Below are 21,777 nucleotides of genomic sequence, written 5' to 3'. Positions count from 1 at the left end.
CAGTGATGGCTTGTAAACTTAGCAGAGCCAATACCAAATTTGAAAACATGAAGTTATAATTTTCTTTGCTTTTCTGAGCTCTCTAGGAGGGATCAGCAGCTCAAACAGCCATTTGATCAAAATAAAAACTTCATACGCTTTGCCAAATTATTATTGCAGTGTTGGTAAAACAGACGACTATAAACAACATTATTCATTTGTGTAAGGCTAATAATGGTTCTCATTTAAATTAACTACCACTGGATGAATGTCTTTTTACCTGTGGTCCTCACCTGAAAATAATGGTGCTCTAAAATGAACCTTTGTAAGATTGCTTTTGATCTAAAAACCAGCAAATAAGTAAAAAAACTTTAACGTTCTATGTAGCACATTGTTACTCGCATGAAACTGACTTGGAATGAGAATATAACAGCTCCTGTAGACAAAGCCAACTCTAGGCATCGGATAGTCTGTCTTTTACATTTTAAAACAAACAAGTTGGTATGAAGGCATGCACTGAAAAGAAGTAGAACACCATTTTTTGTGCTGAGCGGGAGGTCTGGAAATAATTGGGAGATCACAGATTTTTAAGCTAGGTCTAGAAATGACGGAACTAGCATTTAGAACAACAACAAGAAAAAGGTACCATATCAACGGATGTATGAAAGGAGCTCTGTTCCAGTGTTTGATGTTCCAGCTTGTATAATGCTGGAAAAACCTTTAAAAATAGGCAAATGAGCAGGAATATAGGGATACCTTTCTGATTTGTCTTCCAAATGGATTTATAGAATTTGACAAGTTTCAAAGTTGTGCTTACAGATTTCTTTTTTTATTAATAGCTACTGAGAGACAACCTGATATATGTGGAAGAGATCAGGGTAAGTTGGGGGCAAAATGGGAAGTGGGAGCTTGTATAGTCCCCCTGTCTTGTCACTTGAGCTACTTGTTCTGAAGGGCGTCTGAGTGGCTGGTCAGTTAATGGACTTCAGATCTTGGCAGATGCAATTCTACCTTTTAACTGCATTCCATTTCCTGTGAAATGTCCGTCAGCTTGTCTCCGAAAAGAACAAAGTCTAATGGAAAACGTTGCCCCCATTTCACGTAAATAACGTAATGCATAAATTGTCAGGGGACGGGTCTGTCTACTAGTAACATGAAGATTATTTATATTTCTTCTTCCTTCCTTGTGACATGTGTTGGGAATCTTCTTTTTGGAAGATAACAACTAAAACAGTCTCTTTGCAGAAGCTGTCTTGATGGGCTTTAGGTGCAACAAAGCAGCACAAGCTTCTGGAAGATCTGTTGGTATTGATCATCACTAACCCCTTTAACTTTCAGCGATAAAAGTTCAAGTGATTTTTCTGTGTTTAAGATGCTATGCTTGAGAACTGCTTGAGGCCAGCAGACTTGAATGCTTCCTTTACAAAAGGTTCAGTAGAAACTTCCTGATCAGTAAATTTTGGCAATGAAAGGGTAAATTTAGAAGTCTGCTGTTCACCTGATTACATCTTCGTACCTTAGGTTGCAATAATTTAATTTTACCAGATGCAGTAAAATAAGCATTGACCATCATTACCTGACATCTACTGAACACAAACCAAATGGGTAGTTTTCATCCTAGGATTCTCCTTGCTCACTGTGTGCTTGTTCAAGGGACAGTGAATCTGTGTGTGTATGCCAGTACTTAAATTTAAGTCGAGGCGCGCCCCCCCCCCCTTTGGCTGGGGGAGGAACCTCATCTTGGATTCAAGTAAATTGTGTGCATGTGTGAGAGAGAGAAAATGTACACAAAGGTAAGGTAAAAATCACTTGCTTGTCCTACAAGTATTTGCTTGCCCAACAGATACTCAGCCTGCTAATTTAGTTTTCGTAGTGCAAAGGTGTAAGACATTTAGCAAGTTCCTTGTACAGGTTTTTTTTTTTTTTTTTTTTTTTTTTTTACATACATTTTTTTTTCAAGAGGAGACTGGACAGTCACCTTGCTGGGGTCACTTGACTCCAGTTATTTTCCTGCCTAGAGCGGGGCAACTGGACCCGATGATCTGCAAGGTCCCTTCCAGCCCCTAACATTTATGACTCTGTTCTGCATATGAAACTGATGTTCATATTGGCACAAGTTTTATGTTAAGGTCCTGAGCCAGTATTGTAGTTTAAGAAGCATTTAAGTGCAGAAAATGCTGTGCATGTGTTTAAAGTGAGCCCAGTCTCAAAATGCCTTCTGCATCTATGGTGTCATCTATTCCTTTTGTAGAGTCTGTCACCATAGTATCCAGGAGCTGAATATTGTGAAGCGAAGAAGAATGGGTTTACATTCTCTGCCTAAGAGTAGGGCAGCAAAAGTGAAAATGGAAATAACACTCCCCCTCCCTTCCATTTATGACAGTCCAAACTGTGTAGGAACAGAGTGAGCTGGCATGGGAATAGCTCTGAGGTCAGAGATAGAGCCAGTTTACTGCCAGCTATTTAAACCAGAAGGGCAAAATACTGCCATGTTCCTGTTGAGCAGAAAACATACCAACCCCTGTTCTTCCCAGCTACAAAACTGTACTGAGGTCATGGCCCTTCCATGACATATTAACTGTACGCCTCCAATTTTCCCAAATTTTCAATGCTGTCCCCTAGTTGTTTTCTTCCTTTATCTCCCCCATGCTCTGTCCTGTCGCTTGTACTTTTTTGCTTGTTCTTTCTCTATCTTAGTCTCTATTTAGTTGCTAAAGACTTGTTCCAGCATCTGGCGTGGCTGTTTTGCATGCACCATTATTTGCATACACAGCAGAATTTGTGAAGCACTGAGTAAGCGAGTGGTAATATTGGGAGTTGTCTGGGCAACATTTTTGCAACACAGGTGAAGACTTGGTGTGGTGACTCCTTGCCTAGGGCTCCCAGATCAAAGCCTTTAGTGTTGTAATCTTGGAGAAGTTTTGAATTAGATTTAGAAGTAATTGTTCTCTTTGTGCATCAAGTGTGGCATAGATAGGAATAGTTTGCCATAACAGCAGGATGGCATGAACCAAATTGACTGCAGTATTACTAAAAAGGATGGTGTGAATTGTCGGGGAAAGCTTCCTGAGAAAATATTGGTTGGAAAATGAGTATGTTCAACTTTTTTGGATAGCTTTCCCAGACAAATGTGCTACCAAATGTCTTTAAATACAGTATCTGGTATACATGAAGTATTTCAGTGGTGATACTTGTGCTATACGAAATACCCTCCAGATTCAGGATTGAGTGACCTGCCAATCTGGGGAGCTCAGGAAAGTTTATTCTACTGCTCTCGCAAACAAGTTTTGTTTTTGTTTGTTTGTTTGTTTTTTAATTCTCTAAATTCTTGAATATAGTGGTAAAAATGAATGCAGTTGAGCATTAACTGTTACCAAAGGGAAAATGACAGACATGAAGTTCATCGAAGTGACTGGTTTACAGCTGAAACCACTCAAAAGTTCATGGTTTCAGTGTGTATTTATTAGCTGAACGGGTTGAAATATAGTCCCCTTGTGTGTTGTGAGAACTCTACCATTAGAAACGCTGGTGCAGAGCTGGCAGCTGCTCTGACATTCCATGGATAGCTTTTGGATTATTTCAGTCTCTTTTGGCAAAGGAGGTAATTACACTTTTATCAGTAGATTTTAAAATGTCTGTTGATTTCACATAAACATCATATCAAATACCAAGAGTCATGATTATAGACTCTTGCTGCCAGCCTAACACAGCAATATTTTTTCTAAAAAAACAAACAAACAAAAAAACCCCCAAAAAACACTTCATTTAAATGTAGTTACCATCCAACTGTGGTTAAAAACAGATATTATAATGAGGCTTGGCAGACTTCAATGTTTATTTTTAATAATTTCAATGGATGATATTATTTAGTGTTAGGCATTTATTTTGATTTTTTTCCTGATTTTAAAATTTTCAGGATTGCTTGAAATTAGGTGTGTGGGGGACAGACAATTTTTATTAATGACGGTATACTGTTGTTATAGTGCAGTTTAACTGCCTGCTGTGACAAATGGGAGTTGCATCCCAAACTCCAGTCAACACTTAAAGCGTTAACTTAAAGCTGATTGCTTTGCAGCTTGCAAAAATAAGGTTCAAAATCAATAATCACTATATGCTTGGGTTTTTAGTGTTTTCAGCAACTGCACTTTTCTCCTGGTTTTCCTACTTCTGTTGCAACCTGATGCATGGTTTCTCAAGTAGTTTTTGGAGAGCAAAGTAAACAGCTAATTCATCTGCTGAAAAATCTCTGTATAGGACTGCATTTTGGGTGCCTTTAAGTTTAATGATCTGGTTTTAATTTAAATTTACTCAAACTAGTTCAGCTTTTTAAAATAGTCACTTAAGATTTCTTGGAAGGGATTTCTTAAAGTGCGGTGCAGTTTGTGGTCCGTCCAGAAACGCTGTTCTGTGAACAACTAACAGGAAAAAATGCAATTGTCTGTGCCATTCTTATTAATGACTGTATAAAAAAAAAAAAAAAAAAAAAAAAGGAAAAATGGTTTATTTGGGAAGTGAATGAGAATTTAATGCTTGTTGGGCAAAACTGAAGGCCCCACATTTCAAGTTGGTGTTTCCTAGAACAGGTTTTTTTATTGGGCAGTATTTTGGTGTCTAAACTTCATATAGCTGAGTTCTGCAATAGCCTGACAAAACAGGAGTTGGTCAGTCAGGGTCTGAAGGTTTTAGATTAGGGGCAGGCAAAGTCTGGCTCATGGGCTGGATCTGGCCAGCAGTGGACAGCCTATGTGTCTGGGGCTTGTTTCCATGGAAACCCCAGCAGCAGCTGTGCTATGATAGCATGGGGCCAGGGTTTCTGTGGAGACAGGCCCCAGCAGTGCTGGCAGGGTGGGGAGCTGCTCCTGGGCCAGGCTGGGATCTTGCAGCAGTGACAGCATGGTCCAGAGCCGGGGCAGAGCTTCAATCTGCTGCCTGCTGACCCCTGGCTGGAGCGTGCAGACTGAATATCGTGGCTCTGCCCTGGCTCTGAACCACTCCGTCATCGCTGCAAGATCCCAGCCTGGTCCCAGAACAGCTTCCTGTCCTGCCGTATGCCCTGCTAGCACTGCTGGGGCTGGTTTCCACTGAAACCTTGGCCCTGTGCTATCGCAGTCCAGCTGCTGCTGGGGTCTCCATGGAAGCTGGCCCCAGCCACGTGGGTTGAGGCTGTTTGGAAATGGAGTCTGACCTCTGGCCAGATCTGCCATTTTGCCCACCCTGTTTTAGACGCTTTATGCTATTTGACATTCTGACCATAGGGTGGGGGGGGGGGTCAGTTCTGTTGACTTTAAATCTCAGCAGTGTAATTAATCCAAAAAAAAATCATTAAAAGTGATTAACAAAGAAAGGTTAGTTACTGTGAATGCCCTCCTCCCCCCACTCCACCCCTCTTCACCACTGTGACCTACATATAAAGATCGTCAGCAAATCAGAAAGCTTTGGATTGGACGTTGTGTTTTAGTGAGGACATTTTGCTTGCTCCATCATTTGCAGCCCCTGCATTAGCAGGAGCTGCTGTGTTTTGTCTTACTCTTCTGGAACATGGGAAATCTTAAATCCCAGCCCTAGGAAGGGAGGAAAAATATACATAGATAAGCACAACTAAATCTTTGGTCACTCAACTAAGGGTCTAAATGTCATTGGTCACTCAACCAGGGGTCATCTGCATTGAGTTTTCTTTGGGCAGTATCTGATGCCCAATGATGTGAGCTTTGGTCCATGTGTAAAAACAGTTCTAGGGGCAGAGTTGATCTTGCACAACTTGAAGCTTATTTTGTTATCTTGTGTCAAGAATCCTTGAACGCTTGTAACCTGAGCTAACAAAAAAGCTTAGATACCACAGAAGCATTCAGACGTGGTGATAAGCATCAGTGAACAATAAAGTATGCGTATGTGTGGAGAGGAATCTCTAATTTTTTGGTTTGAGACGGGTTTTTATGATAGTTCATGTGTTGTAATTTCAGAACAATCTTAAATAAGAATTTACTGCAGTGTGCTCCCACATACCGTAAATGGCAACTATTCCAGATACTACTCTCAAGTAAGGCATGATGTTCCAATATGTTCAGAAAGTATTTTCCTTCCTGGAAGGCTAGTTTGTATCCTGGTGTTACTCAATACAGGGTGAAACAGCACTATCTTACTAGTAACAAAAAAAAAAAAATATGCATGCTGTACCTGTGCTATACTGGTACAGTAATTTTTTTCCCAACTTGCACAATTTCCCCACACTTTCTATGGAACAGGAAACAGTGCAGTATTTTCAAGATGGTTCCTCCCCCATCCTCCATTTGGTCTTGCATCTTTGTGTCACTTAATACACCCAGCAAGTAAAGTGCTTCATTCCATGACTGAGCTTAATTCCTGCTTAGCCAGTGCCTATATTAACTGTGCCTCTTTTAAATATTGGGAAATACCAGAGAATTTAACCTTCCTGTTTTTAAGAGAATCATTTTGATGCATGAGCACTCAGTATGATCAAGCGTGCTGTTTCAAAATGATATATTTTACGTAGTATGTTATCACCAATTTAAATGGATTGCTACTCTGGGTGCAGACAGAAGTGCAACTCCCAGGTCTAACTCATGGCAATTCATAGAAAGTGCCATGAGTTGGACCAATCCTCCCAACCCAACAGGTGTTAGCTGTTGGATCAGGAGGGTGGATGATCACAGGGAGGCTGTGTGTGCAGCCTCTTTTTCTTATCTCTGCCCACTCTAGCAGCTCCACTGCTGTCTCTGGATGAGAAAGGGAAGGAAGGCAGGAGAGGAAGGTTGGTTCTGGGTTTTCCCAGCTGTCCTGGGTTTGGGGGGGCAGGAAGCATGGATTGGAGCCCCTCACTGCGAGGTAAGGGGCTGCAATCCACCCTCCCACCCCCCCCAAGAATGGACCTTCCTCGCCTGCCTTCTTCCCCCCTCCCATCCAGCAACAGCAGCCGGGGCCAGGTTCTGCTGCAGCAGCGCAGTGTCTGGAGCAGACAAATTAATTAACATGCTCTGCTTTGGAGGAGCATCTTCATTTCAACCCTCATACAAAGAGGGTTAATTTGTGTCACAATCGGAGCGCTCTGCAGCTGTGCTCTTCTGTTTAGGCATGGCTTTAGAGCGCTTTCAAAGGCCTGATTGTGCCACAAATGCCACTTATGTGTGTACCCTCTGTTTAGAAGTAGCGCTTATTCAGGAGCTACACTACCCTGCAATCCATAGGGCAGAATAAATGTCAATAAAATGCATAGCATATAGGATGGAGGGCACCAGAGAAGAGCAATTTGAACATGAGTTTAGTTTTTTTTCATATGCTTTGCAGAGTAACATACTACCACTATCCCCATTTTACAGATGGGGAGTGGAGGCATGATATTTAAATCAGGGGTGGCCAGACGAATGTATGCCACAAGTGGTAGAGGCAGCCTCTGTGTGACATGTGGAAGATTAGGAAGGGAGCAAGGAACACAGCTGCAGAGAGGGAGCAAAAAATGGAGAATCAGATTAGGCACAAGACAGGGAGCAGAGCAGCAGATCAGGAGCACAGGACAGCTAGAAGAAACCAGATTAGGTAGAAGAAGTAGATTGGAATGACACTCAGGGTGGGTACTGGGCTTAATTTATGGCATGCCTCCCAAGAAGATTGGCCCTCTCTGATTTAAGTGACTTATCCAGGAGGAAGAAAGACACCTCCATCAGATCTAAGCCCAAACCTCCTGGCTCCCTATCATATGGTAGAATAATCTAGTGATTGGAGGCACATAATACTAAGCCATGGCTCCTAAATAATGATTCATTAAAGTGTGGACAAACGTGCAATATTCTAGTCTCCTTCATTATCACTCATTTGTCAATGAAGCACTCAGTAACATATGCTTATTTGTCAAGGCTTTTTTCTAGATCATATGAATTGATTTATTTACTTTTTCAATTACTTAAAATGACATTGCCAATGCGTAGTGCCTCAGCTCATGTAACATGGTACCTAATGTATAACTTTCCTTCCCTTTCCCAAGAGCAAATGAGGCTTATGCCTTGTTGGAATTTCCACTTAAAGAGTCTGTCTAACTAAAGAATCAGATTGTACTCTTTAGGTATTAAACACTTAAAATAGACTTGCTTTTAATAAAGACTTGACAGTGACTTTGACAAATTACTTTTCTTCTTGATAGGCAATAATGCCCTCTGCTGGTTAACAGGAGCTTATAGCAGCATAAGGCTTTACCTTCCTAGATCACAGAAACTTGGCAGAACAAAATATAGGGCAGTTTTCTCTACAATGCGTTTGTAGAATATCGTATTTTAGTACATTACTATGGTTCAGATATTTTTAAGAAATACTAAGCAACAGGAGTTTTGAGTTGTGAACATTTGGCACTTATGAAAATCAGTCTATTGGTATTTTAAAATACTAGTTAAGCAGCTCAGCGGGAGAAGAATAAATACCCAATCTAACCCTTCGTACTGACAAGAAAATACATCTGTATCTTGGTCCCTCTCTCAGCCTTGGTCCCAGCCCCTCTTGCTTAATGTAAGCCTGACAATAAATATTTAAGATTTTGATTACAAGTTTATATTTAATTTTATTTGAGCAGGCATTCCAGTTTTCATCAGGTAAGTATGAGTATTTTTTCCTCATTCCCCACAAACACTCTTCCTAATGCTATATCTTTTTATTTAGTACAAATGCTATAGTTGACAACGGTTGTGTCTCTCTCTATTTTTTTAATATCGGCTTTCCTAGTAATGTCCTCCAGTAGTGGTTTTACACCGCATACTGTTTGAAAATAGATTTTGAAGTATATTTGCTAGTGTGTATTTATTTTGATATTTGCTGTTTTGTCTGAATTTTCCAGAAAAATATCAAAGTAGATGTGTATATTAAGTGTACATGTATATATGCACACACATAGTTATAGTAAGTTTCAATCTATGTTGTTTTTCCACGGTATAACAAAGATAAGACTCATAGAATCATGGAAGTCGGGTCGGAAGGGACCTCGTAGATCTTCACGCCTGACCTCCCGCCTGGGCGGGAGAAAAAGACTGGACTCAGATGAGTCCAGCCAGGTAGTCATCAAGCCTCTTCTTAAAGACCCCCAGGGTAGGAGCCAGCACCACTTCCCTTGGAAGTTGGTTCCAGCTCCTAGCCGCCCTAACTGTGAAGTAGATCTTGCGGCTGTCTAATCTAAATCTACTCTCTAATAACTTGTGTCCATTGTTCCTTGTCATGCTAGGGGAAACAGTGTCTCCCCTAAACCCTTCTGGTCCCCCCTAGTGAGTTTATAGACAGTCACCAGGTCCCCCCTCAGCCTTCTCTTGTGAAGGCTGAACAGGTTTAGGTCCTGCAGTCTTTCAATGTAGGGTCTGCCCTGTAGTCCTCGGGTCATGCAGGTGGCCTCCTCTGGACCCTTTCAATGTTGTCCACATCCCTCTTAAAGTGCGGCGCACAGAACTGGACGCAGTACTCCAGCTGTGGCCTGACCAGCGTCACATAGAGGGGGAGGATCACCTCTTTGGCTCTACTTGAGATGCACCTGTGGATGCACGACAAGGTGTGGTTAGCCCTGCCAACCAAGACTATCAATAATAAGTATTGATAATCCAGTACACCATAGTGTAGAAGCATAATTAGTACCTGAAGTTCTGCAGAGATGGTATTGCATATAACTAATTGTGAGGGAACTAATGGTCAATTGGATTCAAGTATCTTATTAGAACCAAGGAAGGAAAATGTCTAATGGGTTGACTTCTCATGAAACTTGAGGTAATCTTGCTGCGGGGGAAGGTGAGGAGTGCTGGAGTTTCCCAGAAATAGGACAGAAGTAAAGGCATAGCTTGTGTAAGTCCACTTGCATACCTTTGGCATGACCAGGTAGCCAGAGGCTTACCTCCAAATGTTGATTCCACATTTTTTTTTAAACTGCAGTAGAAGTAAGCTTTCATTGGTCTAAATCTGGTGATAGAAGAATTGCCTGTTTGCTTTCCTGTCAGAGTAACACCTTTGAGGAATTAATCAAAATATGGGCTCCTAGTCTAGGTAGGGTATTTTTTTTTTTTTTTTTTTTTAAATCAGTCAGCCTTTGCCTTAACTTGTTTGGATGAAACAGCTGAAGAGTGAGAAGAATATTATTTTTATTTACAGATGAAAAATGGTAATACAGAGAAAATGTTTTGTGAGACAAAAGTCTGTGACAGCCAGGAATTAAACCCAGGTGCGATTGGAAACTGATCTAAACCTGTAACAGGACAGAAGTTCTGTCTAGACCAGTTTAAAAATGGCAGAACCTGGTCTAAATTAGGCCTGAATGGATGTAGTATCAGACTTAATTGGTTTAGGTTAATCTGATTTATTCAATTTCTGCTCCCCTGTCCTGCTTGCCCGCTGCCAGCTGACTGCTGGGAGGGGCGGTGGCTAGGGAGAGGCCGAGTCATGTGGAAGCACCCCCCCCACCCCTTTTGGCTTCAGCCAGGGGAGACATCTATGTTCCCCACCCCTCTCCCAAAAGTGCAAATGTGCTTCATTCACTCCTGATCTAATATATGCAGCTTAGAGAAGCCCGCATAGATTGGATCTGTTTTTCTTTGGGTCCATTTGAATATCTGGACCTAGTCAAAAGCAGCTTATCTATATGAATGTCTGCTTAGAGGGGTTGGCTGGGGTTAGGTGCAAGAGGAACATCTACAGTAAGGGCGGTGCCAATGTGTGGTGCCAGCTTCGTGATACAATTTCTCTGAATTCCTTGCATTTGAAACTGCTCTGTTCCTGTTGACTGAATAAAAGAAGGGTTCTTCATCTGACATAGATGGAAAGAACTTAGTTGAAATCTGTGTGTATCTGTGTGGAGTATAGGTAGGTTCAGCTTTCTGTAGGGAATACATAGAAAAATCCCAATGTTTCAGTAATAGCTAAAGTTTCCAATATGTGCATCTGCTTGCCAGTATGAATTCAAGTGTGCATGGGGAAGATAGAACCTGTACATTTAAAGGAGAGCTGTGCTGCCTGTGTCCTAGAGAAGAATCTCCTCCTACCCTTGCAAATTAACTGGTAGGGAAATAAGCCCCCCTCCCATGTCTGCTTAATTGGCACACTTCACTTCCTTCCTGAGTGATTTTTGTTCTTACTATTTTAAAGGGGGGCTCATAATAGGCTTGGTATAATTAGACCTGTAATAAGCACCCCTTGTGCTATTTGTTCTGTGCTCACAGCATCTTGAATGATAATGAGGTTATTTAATCCTTAAGGACTTGATTCACTTGCAGCAAGTTGAGATTTAAATGATGTTCATTGGTCCCAATCCTGCAGTGTGCTGAGCTCCTTGTGGTGCCTTTGGTATTAGTAGCAGCTGAACATGCTCTCCTCATCAGATCAAGGTTATTGAGTTTGTCAGATGCAGCCATGCTGCAGGCTCTCTGCTGTGGACAGCATACTAATGCTTAGACGACAGCTCACCCATTGCTTTCTCAGAGTTGATACAATTATCACATAGGCAGGTTGCACCTAATGCAGAAATTGTCTTTGATTTTTTTTTTCATGATTTTTTTGTTTGTTTGTTTGGGTTTTTTGCCCTCTGCCTGTCTTTCCCTTGTTGCTTGTGCTTTTGGAATGGACTGAAAAAACATATGCAGGTAACATAGGCCTAATTGCATCTTAGTGCAGCATGTACGCTGGTTCTTTTACTTCTGTAATGTGCCTGCCAGTGATCTGTGTTCAGAATTGCTTTTCAAGCTGAATTCACTTAAATGTAAGCAGGATAAACAGGTATGCCATTTGTATTTATTAATAACTTTACATGACTGTGTGGAATTGTTCAGTAAAATAGAACACATTTTGGGGACTTCAGGGAAATGCTTACTACCCAGCAACTAGTAAAAATCTTTGTATGATAGCATCAAAGGAATTGAAACCACATGAGACTTGCTTAGGTCACTGGATAACAATTGGCCTTCTGTTGCTTCTGTCATTACTTCATGCACGCATAGTGCTCTTCCATCTGCAAAGCACTTTTCAGACATTAGCCAGTGTAACACACCCATCCCAACTCAGCTGATGCCTGATGCACTGTGGAAAAAAATTCCAACATGTGACATGCCAACTTCTGATGCATATAAAATGATGCTGTGTGTCATGAGCTCAATTAAAAGTGGTTAAGTAATTGCATTACTAAGACTCTTTGAAAAGCACCTTTTGTGACCTATCTTTATCTTCCTTTTCCTTCAACATTTTCCCAGTGAGTAGCTGCTTTTTTATGTTCCTGGTTTAGATGTTGGCTCCTGTGCCTTCCTCCTCCACTTGTCCCTTGTTCAAGTTCTTTCTTCTCCCCAAGACTGTTTCCCTTTCAGTGTGCTTTGCCATGTTTTGGTACCTGTGTTCTCCCCGTTAGCACCTTGCTATTGCTACAGCTAGGCAATTTCTCTGAATGTGCATAGAGATTGTACTATTTAATACAGCTTTTCCCAACATTTAATTTGATTTTTCACTCTCTTCTCTTGTGTGCTGCATATTCCATTTTTTGACTTCTCAAATCCTGCTTTCTCCCCTCACCTGTTTCCTTTTAAATCTTCCCCCACACTGGCATGCCCCATTTTAGGCTTCTCCAATTTCTGCTTTGCCTCCTTAAAACCAGGTTCATGATCTCCAAACCTCCTTCAGCTTTCAAGGGACTTTCCCTTTTGCCACTAGGCATGTTCCCCCTTACAGCAGGAGTGACTTCAGCAAGAAGTCTTCAGCCATCTCACCATTGCTTTGGTTGTCAGCAGCAGCTGGGGAAATTGGGAAATACTTGATCAGTTGTGCAGAGCTGAGCCCTCTCACTCTGTCTGTTGGGAAGATGAAACTGGGCACCAGGAGCCTTACCATCATGGTGGAATCTGGGGTGGTGGTTTTCGGGATAGATTCGGTTTTCTTCTACATGCAGAGTTCTGACGGATCTGGGATGCATGTGTGGACATTCAAACCTCTCTGGTGGCAGAACCCTTTCTTCTGCTGACAGCTACTGCATTTCCACCAAGTAGGAATGCACTTCATGATCTTGCAGCTCAGCTGCTGCAATGGAGTAGTGAGAAGCTGCTCAAAGCACCTGCCTGTGCATGCATTTTAACAGTTGGTGTTAGTCCCAGGTCTCATGTGAGGGCAGAAGTATGCATGTCTGGTTGGTAGTTTAATGGGCTTACAAATGGAGAAACTGAGGCACAATTTTTAAGTGATTTGTTTAAGGTAATGGATATAAACAAAAAAAACAAAAAACCTGCTAGTATTAGGGCTGTAACTTGGTGGTTCCCAGCTTCCAGCCCAGGTTCCAGTTGTTGCAGGTTAAACAAAAGCATTTTGTGTCCTGCTCACTTTTTTTTTTTTTTTTCTTTTGAATTGTCTGCTTTTTCAGGTGTGGCAGATGAAGAAGCATTTGCTGAGGAGTGCAGACGTAGAGGACAACATGCCCTACCTTCCCAGCCTGCCAATCCCCGCCTTCCGAAGTCCCACAGGCCTGCCAGTTCCCCCAAATATGCCTATCATTATAATAGTGATGAGGTGGAAGAGCAAGATAGAACTCGGGTTACAAGCAGCTTGGAGACCCCTTTTCATTCATCAGGTGTGCACAGAAATATTAATGAGGCATATGTCAAAGCTGACTCTCCAGACAGTCCCCCAAAGAACCCCAAATCCCGAACAGGAAAACATTGTTGTATACTGACTTAATGCTGGCATACAAGCAGTAATCCAACTTGTGTGCTTTGTCTTAATTAGCTGTGCTGTGCAACTTCATCTTGATTCACAGATGTCCTGGGCATGTACTCAAAAGTTGTGTGAGACCCAGTAAGACTAAAAACAAGAATGCAGTTAAAGTGTCTTTTGCATCTAAAATTTGAAGGCCTTTTAAAGAATTCTAAGTCCTTAACTAGTAATGATGCTTTTGCACATTCATTTATCAAAACAGCGCTTGGCTTTCCTGACCCAAGTGAGCATAAGCCCAATCTCCAGAAATTTTAATACAGTTTTCTGGAAGCTGGAATTTCTTGAGCACTATTGTGCTTTGCATGGATTTTGCATGATCATTTGGTATGGTTTTCTTTAGTCTGTTTAAAAGCCTGGAGGTAAACAAAGAAGTTCAACCATTATTATGGTCACTTCATGACTCAGGTAAATGGTCAAAATCATTTCAAGCTCAGTGACTAGTTCCCTTTATGTTCTCCCTGCTTGCAATGTACTTGGGTAACAAACTTCTTAGCTTCAATTAGTTTGAACCCAGTATCTATGGTCATTCAGAAACCCCGGTCCAGCAGTCCTGAAATGTGCCAAACCGCCTTATAAGCCAACTGGGGTCTTATCCAAGAAAGCTGGCAGAGCTAGTGTTCAAAATAAAGGGCCCTTCACAGCAGTGCTGAAGCTAGCCAACTGCCAGAGAAAAGAGGAAGAGAACTAGAATAGGGCACAAGTGGGAGACATTTTGCCTGAATTGGGACTGTAGGATTAAGCCTTTACTAAGAAAAATAGGATGTAGCAATAATTTCTCTAGAGAGCCCCTTATAGCAATAAAGAATAAACTGTAGATGGATATAAGGAGAAGCTATCTCTGTCATCAGTACATGCCCATGGGCCGCCAGTAATATATGCATGCTATTTTGAGTTCCTCTTCTAGCCAAACACCTAAAATGGAATCAGTGAAGTAAACTATCTAATTAAATTACCCATTGTAAAATAGGCTGTTCTAAATATTTACATCATAGACATGTAAATATTAAAACTTTTTAATATTTATATTAAAAAGTTAGTGTAAATGTGTGGTTATTGTGCAAGATTGTCTACAAGAAATTTTGTAAATTCTGGATTAAGTGTGGTTTCTGGTTCAGTGAGGGAAAATTTGTTACACAAACCATATACAATTCAGTATAGATACAGGTGTTTGTTTCAACATCTTCAGTTTTTTGTTGCCTTCCCATAGAAACTGTATAGTCTCCTGTTACTTATACTTTAGCAGGCTTTTTTTACTGATAATTTTTAGTAGCCTTAATGGTCTTCAAGAATATTTAAAGATCCCTTTGTGTGTTCTGAAACCACACTTAACCTCAAGCAGTTTTGTAACCAGCCCAAGATCACTTGTTACTTGGGCTGTAGACAGACTGTAGGTTTGTCAGAAGTTTGAACTACAAGGTTTGTTTTCCCCCTTGAATGATATCAAGTATTACCCTGTATTAACCTGTAACTTAATACTAATAATTCATTTGTTACTTGGTACATTTTCATTTGCTGGCATCATTGAAAAAGGAAATCATCTGAACATCTAGTTTAACTAATCTTGATCTGTTTCTGCCATGGACTACTCCATTAGGAAGTCATGACACTAGAAGTGTATCATATCTGGGATGCGGTCTTTTCTTTACAAATACATGGCTTCATGAGTTGAACATTTACTAACCTTAGTAAAATCACTGTTGCTTATCTTTAATTTATTACCCTATACCTTACACACACATTTCAATTCATATTTGGTTGGCAAAATTTAAAGCAGTGCTGGATTTTTTTCTAATGTAGATTAATAGGCAAGAAACAGTATAAGGAGGAATGGACATGAATAAATCCTAATTGTACTCCAGATCACCACTGGCCTGGCTTGGGTGGGATACGGTAGAAGCTGCATCACTTTCTGGGCAGAGGGTGGGAGTTAGTCTGGCTTGCTGCCTCCTGGCTTAGCCTCTCATGAGGGTGGCATCCCCTTGCAGAAGATTGTTCTCTCACAAATGGCAACAGTGATGGCTCAGTTACAGTGGCAGGGCTTTCTGAGCTGCATAGACTTATGAGCTTTTGCTTGACCAAGGGGCCTAAAAAACTTGCTAATTGTTTAGTTATCATGTTTAAGGGCAGGTAAGTAGATTGTCTGGGTTGGTTTACTTTTTTTTAACACCTCTGCTAGGTTGTCAAAGCAGGTAGCTATAGAAATAGCTTGGTGTGCAAGCTAAAGGGGAAAGCTTGCCAAAGTTATTCTGTTCCATAAAAATCTGTTCTAAGTTAATTGAAGTGAAGGTGCTTTTTATATAGGGTAGGCAAGTGGAGCTGATAAAATTATGCTCCTTTTATCTGATCTGAATGTAACAGTGAGGCCAGTTAACAGTGGAAACAACCTGCCTAGAAGAGAGGTGGATTTTTCATAGTTTAAGGTTTTAAAATCTAAGGCTGGTTGGCCTTGTGGGGCATGTTAGAGCTCAAGCAGAAGCTCTGGAATTGTGGCATGCTACAAATCAGGCTATATTATCACAATGTGATAATCTCCTGATCTTAAAATGTATGACTGAATAAATCTTATTGTGAAATAGTTATTTCAGTGTAGGATTTAGGAAGCTATGAATGATCTTAGTTGTATAACTGCATGTATTATTTAGAAGGGAGATTTTTAATTTCAAGTTTCATATAGCTGTTAATGTTTGGACATAATATAATCAGATGCATGTTAAACCAGACAGGGTAGCACATACCGTTTTCTGCAGGACAAACTCCTGCCTTCCCACTGTTGCTGGGAAGCCCTGTGTGCAGAACTGAACCGTTGCTTCTGCTTTTTAAGGACTACTGTGCAAGGAATAGCTACAGTCTAGACAGTCAGCAAATGGAGCTTAAACACAGCCTTCTCTGAGATGAGACCCAGAAGGCAATGTGCCAATGACCATGAATCTGTTGCCAGTTTCAATGCCCCCACCATGTTTAAAGTGCACCTGCTGCCATACCACATGAAGGCAGTAGTAGCAGCCAAAGAGCAAAGCTTTCTGACCCGGAGTGGGAAGAAGATGCATCCATTTCTTCCCTACTTCTCTGCAGTCCTCTGAGTTAAAAGATCAGCATCTGGCTTCTGCTACTGACTCTGTTGGGTTGGAAAGCAGGTCCAGAGGGGAGCAGAGAAGGATGCTGTGTGCTAATTAAAAGCAGTGAAACCAGTCTGTTGAACTGGTTCATTTGTTCCCCACTCCTGTCTGCCAGCCTGCTTCTTCCTATTCTTCTCTGCCAGTCAAAAGAAGAAGTAAGGGAACAAGACTGTTCTCACCATCCTGGCAGCATGGAGAGTTTAGTAACTCCAACTTCAAGCAAAGGAGAAAGCCCTATCAAGAGGATGAAAGGGATGGAGAGTAGCGTTTCCTGCAGAGTGCTACTATCTTTGCATATATACTCCTTCAGTTGCTTCCGGAGGCATTGGTTTGCTCTGAAGCTCTAGGCTGAATACATCTCTTATCTCTGAAGACTCAAGAACATGCAAAATACTTTGGAACTCGATTATGGATTATCAGGAGCGTTGTAAGGACTAAATTGAAGATGGCTTAAATCCTAGGAAGGAGGTTTCCAGACTTGTTCTTGCTGTACTGATGAGTGCTGTTTGATGGCGTTTGCTTCAGTTTTAAAATTACTTTAAGGAGAGAATGGTTTTTAGGTTTCTTATGAGCTAGAAGCCAAGGGCTGGTGGGGAGTTAGTAGTATATAATATATACAAAGATTATCTTGGTTCTAGGAATGGTGAATTACTACAGATGGCTGTTTTTCTGTACTGCGTCACCCATTCCTGTTCATGATAGTTGACAAAAGCAAAAACCTGGAAGTTGAGTTGGAATATTCAACACACAGAAAGTGTCAGTCTCTGATGAATGTGAACATTTGAATAACCCTTCCCACAAGCAAACCCAGAGCCAGTTTCACCAAAACTTGACTATGTGATTTCTCAGCTAGCTGCCTCACATTGTTGACCATGGACTGCACCACTGACTCTCCAGAGAAGAGCTATTGCAAATTCATTTAAAGTTAATTCTAGTGGAGCAGCTGCTTGGCAATTCAGATCTGGTTCTCCAGTGACCTTGGGGACAATCTTGAAGACAGATCGTACACTTCAAATTTAAGCAGCTGCTCAGATAAAGAAAGAGCTGGAGGACTGGGCACCTTTTAAGAAATCATGCAACTTAATCAATTCAGTGTGATGGGGGCCATCCTAGGGCCAGACGCAGTATCAGCTCGCCTACCTGTATAGGGCAGTCCTCCCTGATTTGCTCACCACGCTATGATGTATTAAAACTGGATGTAGAAATGCAGGACACTGCTTATTTAATGCCCCGGTGCCTAGGCCTATGGCTCCAGCTTCCCTTTTAATGTGTCCCATGCCTTGCAGATGGCATCCAAATCGCTTCTAACTCCCCCAGCCCTATTGCTGGCCCACACTAGGCCACTGGTCCAAACTATCCACTGTTACTCCCCTAGCCCCATTGCTGGGCCATACTCGGCCTCTGGCATCTGGAGACTTACCTTGGTCACATGTCTCCTCACTGGAGCTTCCTGCTTCTCATTAGGCTTCTAGTCCATCTCACTCTACCTCTTTACTGGGGTCACTACTCCACCCCCTCCCTGGGGCTATGGGGGCCTACATCCCATGGGCCTCAGTTGTCTGTTGACATGCCTGGACCCCACTCTTGGCCTATGACCTGCTCAGGCCTCAGGTTTCCTAGTTTCATAGTTTCTAGGGTTGGAAGGGACCTGAGTAGATCATCTAGTCTGACCCCCCGCCATGGCAGGAAATAATACTGGGGTCAAACGACCCCAGCAAGATATTCATCCAACCTCCTCTTAAAACCCCCCAGGGTAGGAGCCAACACCACTTCTCTTGGAAGTTGGTTCCAGATCCTAGCTGCCCTGGCCGTGAAGTAGAGCTTCCTGATATCTAGCCTAAAGCTGTCTTCTGCCAGCTTATGACCGTTATTCCTGGTCACTCCTGGCAGTGCATGGGGGAATAGCGACTCCTGACTAGTTTATAACAGGCCACTAGATCCCCCCTCAGCCTTCTCTTGTGGAGGCTGAACAGGTTCAGGTCCCATAGACTCCCCTCAGGGCCTGCCCTGCTGTCCCCTGATCAAGCGAGTGGCCTCCTCTGGACCCTCTCGATGCTGTCCACATCCCTCTTGAAGTGCGGCGCCCAGAACTGGACGTAGTACTCCAGCTGCGGCCTGACCAGCGCTGCACAGAGAGGGAGGATCACTTCTTTGGACCTGCTTGAGATGCATCTGCGGATGCATGACAAGGTACGGTTGGCCTTGTGACTGCATCCCCGTGTTCATCTTGGAGTCAATTATTTCCGCCTCCATGCTGACAAGAGGGGAGTTCCCCAACCTATAGGTATGGTGCTGGTTGTTCCTCCCCAGGTGCATCACCTTGTACTTGTCTGTGTTGAATCCCATCCTATTCACATCCGCCCTCCCTTGTAGCCTGTCTAGGTCTGATTGTAGCCTGATGCTTCCTTCTAGTGTGCCCACATCCCCCCACATCTTAGTGTCATCAGCAAATTTGAACAGGGTGCTTTTTACCCCCACATCCAAATCGCTGATGAAGATGTTGAACAGTTCGGGCCCGAGGACCGAGCCCTGTGGAACCCCACTGCCCACGTCCTTCCAGGTTGAGAAGGACCCATCCACTACCACCTTCTGGGTGCGGCCCTCCAGCCAGTTGGCGACCCATTTGACTGTGTGGGTGTCAACACCACAGCCCCCCAGTTTCTTAATGAGAATGGGGTGAGACAGTGTTGAAAGCCTTCCGGAAGTCCAGGAAGACTATATCCACTGCTACCCCTGCATCTAATGATCTGGTGATCTGATCGTAAAAGGCCACCAGGTTGGTCTGACAGGACCTTCCACTGATGAACCCATGTTGGTTGCCCCTAAGCATGCAGTCCCCTGCTGGCCCCTCATGGATGTGTGCCAGCATAATTTTCTCAAACAGCTTGCCTAGGATTGAGGTAAGACTAACTGGCCTATAGTTTCCTGGTTCCTCCTTCCTCCCCTTTTTGAAGATGGGAACCACGCTGGCTCTCTTCCAGTCCTCTGGGACCACACCAGAGCACCACGAGTGCTCATAAAGCCATGCCAGGAGTCCTGCAATGACCTCGGCCAATTCCTTTAGGACTCTAGGGTGGAGAACGTCTGGGCCAGCTGACTTGAATATGTCCAGCCCCTCCAGAAGCTCCCTAACTAGTTCCTCACTAACCTTTGACCCAGGTGTGCCTCCCCTGGGGCCCGAGGCGGGGGCCAGCAGGGAGGTGGCTGGTCTGGTCCCTACTTAGGAAGACAGAGGCAAAGAAATCGTTAAACATGTTAGCTTTGTCGTCTGGTGTGACGACCAAATTTCCCAACACGTCCTGCAAGGGCCCCACGTTACCCGGGACCTTCTTTTTGCCCCTTATGTATTTAAAAAAGGACTTCTTATTGTCTTTAATCTGAGAAGCTAGTCCTAATTCCATCTTTGCTTTGGCCTTCCTAAGTGCCTCCCTACATCCCCGAGCGACTGCAGAATAGTCATCCCAGGTGATGACCCCTTCTTTCCATTGGGTATACACCTTCTTTTTAGCAAGGAGACATTCCCGGATGCTTTTGGTGAGCCGTGGAGGCTTGTGTGCTCTCCTGCTCCCTTTGATCCTCATGTGAGGGAGGTGTTTTTCAGCACTCTCCCTCAGGCCTCAGATCCTTCTGGCACCTGCATTGTTGCCCAAGTCTTGCTCTAAAGACCTTGGACAACAGGCCCTCTGGGCTTCCATGTTGTTGCCCTGGCATTTTCCTTCCACAGGGTCGCACACAAGGCAGCCAGGGCTGAGGCTTTCCAGCACCACATTTTTGCTGTTTGCTACAGAGGCACTGGTGTGGCACTTCCTGAGGACTGCCCTGCCACTGGCAACCCCACCACGCCATGCTTCCCAGCAGAGTGTAGTTTTTAGGGCATTCCCTAGGACCAGCACAGGCCTACCTGCCCTGGTCCTTCTCCCTACTGAGCTACTCCTGGACACACTGTTGCAGCCTCCATCTCAACACTCGTTGTCAGTCCCTTGCCCAACTCGCTCAGGAGGTTTCAAGTCAAGGATGACTCCCATCCAGAGGCTGAGCTTCAGCCTCCTTCATAGCAGCCTGCATGTTGGCTGACTCCTACCTGTTTTTTGCCTGTGATGTCACCTCCTAAGAGGGGACATTCAGCCTCTTCTAGGCTCTGGCCCTGCCTCCAGGCCAGTCTGGTAGCTCTACACAGCTCTGGCCACAGCTTGTGGTAGGCTCGATTGCTCATCAGCCTTTCAGCCCTAGCCACCTTGCAGTGACCAGTTGAGGGGTCAGAAAATCAGCCTGGCAACGGCTGACCTTCCTGCTCCAGAGGGGTCTCCCTGGGTCCTACCATAATACCATCACCACAAGCTGGGCTGGCTTAGAGCCTCTGAGATCTTATGTGAGGCAGCCCTTCACTTAACTGGGCTCACTCGAGCCCCTGGCCTCACCCCTGCCAGTTCTAATGAGGGGCTTGCCTAGCCCCTGTGTAGGCCCACAGCTCTGAGCCCCTTTTGCAAGGCTGGCTTCACTCACTCTTCCCTAGGTCCAAAGCCTTTTCCTCAGGGCTTGGGACCCCCCCCCCCCCCATGTCCCTAAAAACCTCCACCCCCATAATTCCTACCCTAGACCTCCAGAATGTTCCTGGGAGAAGCACTACTCTAGCCAGGAAATTCTGCTCTGGCAGGGTCCCAGCATGGGCGATTGGTGCCTCGGGGGCGGGGCATGTGCCCTGCCCTGCCCCCCAGTGACCAATCAATGACTGAAGGGGAAACCCCCATAGCTGATCTCACCGCAGGTGCTTTTTGAAGTGGCCATGGCCACTTTTGCTGGTGGCCCCGTTCCCCAGCTGGCACTCATGCACCACCTCAGAGCGCAGCCGCTTCACCTGGCAGCCCTGCTCCCCAGCCGGCACTTGCAAGGGGAGCGCTGGTGCTCCTGCCTGCCCCCCCCCGCCTGTCGCCTAAGCAGTGACTATGGCCATCAGGGGTGCACTGGGGTT

General features: G+C 43.7%; 1 protein-coding gene across 6 annotated transcripts in view; it reads left to right on the top strand.

Moving 5' to 3' along the window:
- Positions 1 to 21,777, top strand: part of DNAJB6 (DnaJ heat shock protein family (Hsp40) member B6) — an 80,415-nt gene that overhangs the window by 54,091 nt on the left and 4,547 nt on the right. For 4 of the 6 annotated variants that reach the window (XM_090047604.1, XM_090047601.1, XM_090047602.1 and 1 more), the window contains exons 9-10: positions 819 to 857; positions 13,343 to 13,549. In XM_090047604.1, the coding sequence (XP_089903730.1) occupies positions 819 to 857; positions 13,343 to 13,549 (246 nt within the window). The remainder of the gene's footprint in view (positions 1 to 818; positions 858 to 13,342; positions 13,550 to 21,777) is intronic. The other 2 variants (XM_090047606.1, XM_090047605.1) reach the window with 1 other exon arrangement.

Source organism: Crocodylus siamensis, chromosome 5 (genome assembly GCF_052110815.1).
Source record: "Crocodylus siamensis isolate JL-2025a chromosome 5, ASM5211081v1, whole genome shotgun sequence".
NCBI lineage: Eukaryota > Metazoa > Chordata > Crocodylia > Crocodylidae > Crocodylus > Crocodylus siamensis.
Note: the sequence above shows the minus strand (reverse complement) of the source record. Positions and strands in the feature narration are given on the sequence as shown.